Source organism: Toxotes jaculatrix, chromosome 6 (genome assembly GCF_017976425.1).
Source record: "Toxotes jaculatrix isolate fToxJac2 chromosome 6, fToxJac2.pri, whole genome shotgun sequence".
Taxonomy (NCBI): domain Eukaryota; kingdom Metazoa; phylum Chordata; class Actinopteri; family Toxotidae; genus Toxotes; species Toxotes jaculatrix.
In genome coordinates, this window is record NC_054399.1 from 23,172,479 (window position 1) to 23,180,096 (window position 7,618).

A 7,618-nucleotide genomic window follows, 5' to 3' on the forward strand; every position below is an offset into this window, starting at 1 on the left:
CCGTCGATCCTCCACCTTGCTGATGTCCATTTTGCTTAAATCGGTAGAACTGCACTTGCAGCGAAGTCCCAATATGCAAAGGCACAATGAAAACCCTGACTTCAAAAATTTATGTCTCAAGCCCTCGGCCGCAGACACTCCCCTTCCCCTGACAATGAATGGACCACAGCAGATCTTCTTAAATGTGCCATTTCAATGCAGACTGCTTAGCTTGGAGTTTGAGGGCCAGTTCCTGCTTATTTGATAAAAAAAAAAAACCCTCTCCTAATGACTTAGCGCACCTAAACTTAAAATACCTTGATATGATTTCCATCCCTTCATCTCATACTCTTCTTTTCATCCTCGCCAGCAGATTTGATGGGAGTAAGGGGGTGGGTGGGCGCGTATTTCATGGCCAGTTCGGACTGGAAGTTAAGCTCAGCAGCTGCGCAAGGTTTTCCTGTTCACATCTGACCACGTTAAACTTACTGCCACCTGTTTTTCTCGCAGATATGCACTTTATTCCGCAGATATATCACTCACAGATCGGTGGGGAGATGGGACTCTGGGGGCGGCCCCTGCTGAAAAGGCCAAATGGGTCAGGTGCAGCGGTGTCCCGGTCTAAGGCCTGCTTCCATGATACCTATCACCGGTATTGACGTCCTGCTCAATCTTCCGCTGTGATTTGCTTTACACCCCCCTGAAAGCCCCTCACCCCCGAAAAAAAAAGACATATGTGTCCAGAATGGAGACGCGCGCGGCGGAGCTTAATTATCCGTCGATCCGCGGGGATGAGTCTCGATGCAATTTGTGGTTAATTGCGAATGAAAACCCTGAAGACCACCGCCAGGACTATCCAATCATACTTAACCCGGCGCGCAGCCACAGCGCGGCCTCCTCACTGCTTTGCGGAAATGCGGATTGATTTTTGGCATAAGGGCGCGCGGCCTAAAAATCGATCAGTGATTGATAGATTTGGTGGCCTGTGGCGTCAGAGACATCCTCAGGCTTCCTCAGAGAGACCTAAAAGGTGGATACAGGAAGCCTTTTTTTTAAATTATTATTATAAAGCTAATGAAGAACACAAACAGGTTCACCTACTCATGGACGGTTTCTTTTCTTTTTCTTTCTTTCTTTTTTTTTTTTTTTATTCAGTTTTCAGTTTCTGTTTGACAATGACTGTAGTCATATTTACAGTGCATTTGATTTACTCTTGTTCTGCGTATAAGTACACTGACATCCACCAGAGTCCTGCTCCTTTAATGTGTCTCCAAACATGACCAATCAATTAAATCCTAATTTAATTTTAACCCCAGAAAGTTTTTTTGTTTGTTTTGTTGTTTGTTTGTTTTGTTTTTAAATCACATTTATTGGTCACATAATCCAGGTTATATTATAGAAAAATCCATCGTGGTTTTATGAGAACTCAGTGTTTCCCTATATATTACATATTTACCATATTTTGCAATGACAAGCTAAGTCACAATAATATATAAACCTGTAGGTATCTAACATATGTGAATACTGCGGTTATAAAAAGTTTAAAAGTGAAATTAAAAAAACAACATTTAAATGGTTTCATACGTCATAGGGTCACTATAAACCCTCTAAGAGTCTAAAGTAGACTCACGTTTAAGTCTCTCTAAAAAAGCAATGTTGTCAGATACCACGAACTAACAGCCTGGAGGTCATTTTCATTTCCTGTGAAATGTGAATCCATGCGGACAGCCTCATTGCATAACAGACACCCGCTTTTGAAAAGTGTTTCTCTTTTCCGAGTAAACATTTTTTTTCTCTGAGAAACTACCGGAGCTCTCGTCTTACTCCGCGCTCCGCCGTGCAGTAGCATCTGCTCGGTCACTAGAGGGGGGGATCTGCTGCACCTGTTCTCCGTGCGCGCTTCGCTCACTTCGGCCCCGCTCGGCTCTTCTCGGCCGACCGCTTCCAGAGCAGAAGCTTTGCTATAGGAGAATGCAAATTCGCCGCTGTGATCTCCTCCCATTGGCCCGTCACACCTCTGTGTGGGAGGGTCGGGGGCCACGCTGTCTTTATAAGTGCAGATTGCCTTCCAGTGCCTCAGTGACACTACGTGGTTGCACCGTGAAGCTCTTAGAAACAGTTTGAAGGCCGTCAGAGAGAAAAAACAACTGGAATTTATCACCTCTGGCATAATAATACACACACAGCGTGTGTAAGGTCAACAGCGCGCCCCGGTGAGGGGGGGCAGGACCGTGGGGACCGAACCTGTAAGTAGACGCTGCTTGAATTAAATATCTGGACTGAAGACAACAGGGGACCAGAAGTTCCTGTCCCTCCAAGTAGGAGAACTATCTTGCAACTAAAAAAAAAAATCTCAGATTCATATGAACTTTGAAAACTTTTGCACGCGCCATTCCGTTTTGGATTCCCGGGACTTCTGGCACACCTTTACGCACGCCTGCGCAGCGCCCTGTGACTGTCACACAGCGTCTGATGTGTGATCGTGTTAGAAACTTTTAATCCGGGCCATGCTGCAGTGACTTCAGTCCGCTGCCTGGGACTTCATGATCAAGTTGTAAACAGCGGGAGGCGAAGAAGGATGCTTGGAAAATATTTATAACACACCGAGCGGAGGAGACGAAATCTTTTCGTGTTACTTGATCGAGCAGCACTGAGGACAGTAAATCACAAGGAGGCAAGTGGCCTGCAGAGGTGAAGCGAGGACAAGACAGGTTGGTGTCTCCAAATTCACCGGGATCGAGTTTCAGCCGCCCCGGGGGCTCCTGGTATTAAAGCGTGCATTTGACCTGGGATAAGTTGTCAACAAGAACAGCGAGCGGAGGCAAACTGGCAGGTGTACAAGTTCATTTACATGCATACGTATATTCACGCCACTATATATAGAAGTTGTCTTAGGGACGAGCAGCCTTAATAAGTTTCTCCACCCACCCGCCGGCCCTGCAGCAGCTCCACGCACCGGGCGTGTGCGTGTGTCTATATATACACCATACAGGCTTTTATTCCTCTTCGCAATCTGTATCCGAGAGGGCTGCCCGCCGTCGGTTTGGCTGTGAGGGCAGGAGTCGTCGCATGGACTGACATGGCCACCGACCTCGCCATGAGCGCAGAGCTGCCCAACAGCCCTCTGGCCATCGAGTACGTCAACGACTTTGACCTGATGAAGTTTGAGGTGAAGAAGGAGCCGCCGGAGGCCGACCGCTACTGCCACCGCCTCCCGTCGGGCTCCCTCTCCTCCACCCCGATTAGCACACCCTGCTCCTCCGTGCCTTCCTCGCCCAGCTTCTGCGCCCCGAGCCCGGGCGCACAGCAAAACCAGAGCCTCGCCAGCGGAGTCAACAGCAGCGGCAACAGCAACAACAGCAGCAGCAACAACAATCACAGCAACGCGGGCAAGCCTCAGCTGGAGGACCTGTACTGGATCCCCAGCTACCAGCACCACATCAACCCCGAGGCGCTCAACCTGACCCCGGAGGACGCGGTGGAGGCCCTCATAGGCAACGCGCACCACCATCACCACCACCACCAGGCCTACGAGGGCTTTCGCGGACAGCAGTACGTCGGGGAGGACCTGTCCACGGCCTCGGCGGCCCACCATCACCAGGCCCATCACCACCATCATCACCACCACCACGGCCACCACGCCCGCCTGGAGGACCGCTTCTCGGATGAGCAGCTGGTCAGCATGACGGTGCGGGAGCTGAACCGGCAGCTGCGGGGCTTCAGCAAGGAGGAGGTGATACGCCTGAAGCAGAAGAGGCGCACCCTGAAGAACCGGGGCTACGCGCAGTCCTGCCGCTTCAAACGCGTCCAGCAGAGGCACATGCTGGAGACCGAGAAGTGCACCCTGCAGAACCAGGTGGAGCAGCTGAAGCAGGACGTGGCGCGCCTTGTCAAGGAGCGGGATCTTTATAAGGAGAAGTACGAGAAGCTGGCCAGCCGGACCTACAATGCCGGTGGACCCGCGAACACAAGAGATCCGTCCGGGAAACAGGCCAACACCGAGTTCTTCATGTGAGAGACTGATGATTTGTAGCATAGACTCTGAATTACACCCCCACCTAAACATCCTTGTTACATTAATTTATATTTTTCTGCGTTTGTATTTTGTTTACAGTTATTCCCTCGACAGAAAAGACTTTAAAACACAACATCTTAACAGATAAGCATTAGATGTGCACAAAAGTAATCCTTGTGCGCATTTTAAGTCTTAAAGATGTTTCGGCTAAACTTCTGTAAGCCTACAACGACCTGTCATGTAGTGATGTGGACACATGGGATCACTTAGCCTGTAGACTTTTCTCTGGTGCAACACAACCTGGTCAGAAGTCTTACTGAACCAACCTGACATGTAAGGTGACTGTCTTAATTCAGAGAGAGAGGTGAGTTTGTCTTAAAACTGGGGGAAGAATGATTTTTCTAATAAAAAAAATGAGATTGGACTGAAATAGAAGCAGAAAAAGCAATACACCGCCTCTCCTTTGGCTGTAGAGAGCTCACCGGACTGTTTGTGTCAAAGAGGGGCGGTCTGTGATGCAGAGATGAGACCTTTCAATATTGCAAGTCTATAGTTTCCCATCCCTATTTGCGACCCTGCATGCAGGACATGTATGGTAACCTCCAGTCATCTCCCAGAATCCTTCCACCTGTATGGAAAGCATGGCCCATGGTTCTCTCCTCCTCTAACGCTTCTCCTTCCTCCTCCTCCTCCTCCTCCTCTTCCTCCTCCTCCTCCTCTACCATTAGTAAGGCCTGGGTATGCAGAAAGCCACAAAATGTTTCCTCCACAAACCCCCCTGAGAGGTGCAAGGACTGCGGACTAAAATGCAAAACAATCTGCTACTGCGAAAAATGGATGCGTCTTTAACTGCTATTTTCAATCAATTTTTCTATTGTTTTAAAAAGAAAAGAAAAACGACAAAAAGAGATTAACTGAGCCAGATTTTAGACTGTATTTATTTCCACCTGTACATAATGTGTAGAGAAAAAACAGTTAACTGTGTTATTTTACCTTCTCTCTTTTTAAAGAAAACTGCTTTTGTTGCTTGGATTATTCGAAATGTCTTAATACAAATGTTTGTATGTGACAGCATGCAAATCGTCTATGGTATCCTCCTCCTACTGAACATGTGTAATGTCAAAGGCAAGCCTATACTGCACTAAGAAGAGATCAAACCTGACAAACGTTTTGTTTTCTCCTCATAGGACCTTTGATCTGTTACTCTCTAAAAACCTGGATGTAAATTTGATGAGGTCAGAGCCTCATTTATTAGACGGACATGCGTTCGCTGCTAAAACTCTATGCACCAACCTGATGATTAAAAGGACTTAGTTTTTGTTTGTTTCTTTGATTTTGTTTTTTACTTTAAATATTTGTAGACGAAAATTTCTAGGGCCTGCAGCCCGCTGTCTTAATAAGATCTTGTGTCTGGATAGGAGGATGCTTGATTGTTTGTTTGAAAAGAGGAGACTTTGCCTGGTGGTAGAGCTTACTGTTCTCGGAGTAACTCGATGCATTATTCTTTCAAAACAAGAAATCCCTGGTTCGTGTGTTTTCTGCTGCCTAGATATATGTGCAATATTGTGCAGAAGTGTCCGAGGCTCAGCCAACCTGTTGGGCGGCGAAATGTGCAGGAAGAGAGAGACTGAGAATTCGACGTTTAATATTAAATTTAGATCAAAAGGCCAGAGAAAAACAGCGAGAAAACGCGAAATAAATCTGAGATTATTGTTATGAATTACGTCTGATGTTTTTATGTGATCAAAATTAAACTTAACTCTTGCGACCAATCTAAAAGTCAGTCTTCTGGTTTTTTTTAATGTAGGCGAATAACATTTTACCTTGGATACCTTTTAAAACAAGTACAACCTAAAAAGTCCTGATCTGATGGAAAGAAGACTGCGGCTAAATAGAGGAAGAAAGGAAAGCAAACTTCTGCACAGTGCTGTTTATGTATATCTGTACATATAATTTCTATATTTATTCGATGAACGTGTCCTAACGTGTCAACAAGTGAAAAACCTACAAAGTGGAACGTTGTTGAGAATCTTGTTTTCATAATGTTTAATAAAAAGTTCTGTCCCAAATCTGAGACTGCTGCTGCCGTCATTGTTTCAGGGAAGGTTTCATTATGGAAAAAAAAAAAAAAGAAAACAAGAAAGAAAGAAAAACAAGAAAGGCTTCCTGTCTCTAAATTATTAAAGCTCGGACTTTATGTAAGAATGTCATACGTGCAGTAGATTTCAGTTTATTTTAAACCGGCTGAGTTTCGTTGTGACTGTGGATTAAAAAAAATAATAATAATAATAAAAAAACGAAATAATCCTGAAATAAATTGTCTCATTCAAATGAGCCCGTTAAATAACCCGCGATTATTTATGACTGAGGATTATAGTTAAAAATATCTTCATATTTGTGAAACTAAAATCAGACGTTTGGAGGAGTTTCTCGAGTTTAACTCTCAGATTTTTAAAGTAAATAAATAAATCAATAAAAAAAATTATTTTAAATTATAGCAAATGAGCTAAATACATGACTGAAGAAGAGTAAAGACAGCATGTTCAGGAGAGTGTCAAAAATCTAATGTAATGAAGATGTTGACATCGTTATTATTATTATTATTATTGTATTTAGAAGCAGTCTGTGATGAGTCTGTTAGTAGTATCAGAAGTATTAATATTAAGTTTTATCAAAATCCAAGGCATTTCAATCCTCATTTGACTTTTAATTAACGAGTTCCCGAATTTAATTTCGGCTTTCCTTTTCCGAGTTTTATTTCTGTGTTTAATTCTTTCTAATTTGTCTTTAACCGTCAGAGGTGGTGACACCAGCTAAACTCCAGTTGTTTAGCTTTTTGTACCGGGAATTCTGTGTCCGATGAAGCCGGTGTGGAGTGCAGGATGTTAGGGGAAAGGCTGCTCTGATCTCCGGGAACATCACAGCCCAGATTTGTCTGTGTGAGAGAAGCACCGGCGGAGGCGGACACAGCTGCCGTCTTGCTCCGCTGCCAGCCGGCCTGTGAGCTCCTCATCAGCCGGTGATGGATGGATGAAACCTGCCCGCTCTCCGCCTCTCCCTGCCACCGACAGGCAACGAGGTAGATGAGCACAACTCTTTCTCAATTCATGTTTTGAGTGTTTCCGTAGGGCAGCTTTGCATGATACCCCTCGATGTCCACTGTGTGTGCGCGCTCGCGCACGCGCCCCAAGCTGCATTAAGCGGTCTCTCTCCTCCTCTCAGGGTGGAAGCTGCGCGGGTTGAGACAGATGCCACCCCGCGTTGGTGCTGATGTGACACCGCCGTCAGGCCCGGTGGGTGGCGGCTCACTTCAGACTCACCGTGAATGAGTGTGTGACTGAGATTTTGTGTGTGTGTGTGTGTTTGTGTTTGTGTGTGTGTTGAGGGGTCAGGCGCTGGAGGCCAGTAGATGGTTAGAGGTCAGGATCAGAAGGTCAGTCATCTGCACAGCTTTGCAGCTTCTGCAGCTGCAAGTTTTACACGTGCCGCTAAGCCTGTTTACATGTGTGCAGCTGTGTGTAGATCTGGCTTTTTAAACTAACACAAGGTACCCACAAACATATTTAAACTGTGATTTTTCTCTCCCAGGCTGTCACATCATCTGCATTTAGAAAACTGAAAACT

The 7,618-nt window shown here is 45.6% G+C and overlaps 1 protein-coding gene across 1 annotated transcript; it reads left to right on the forward strand.

The window, feature by feature from the left end:
* The first annotated feature begins 2,080 nt into the window (after window positions 1–2,080).
* mafaa (v-maf avian musculoaponeurotic fibrosarcoma oncogene homolog Aa) lies at window positions 2,081–5,313 on the forward strand. Its single transcript, XM_041040872.1, has one exon. It carries the CDS (start codon window positions 3,059–3,061, stop codon window positions 3,992–3,994), a length of 936 nt encoding a protein of 311 aa, XP_040896806.1. The 5' UTR covers window positions 2,081–3,058; the 3' UTR covers window positions 3,995–5,313.
* Window positions 5,314–7,618: the final 2,305 nt, after the last annotated feature.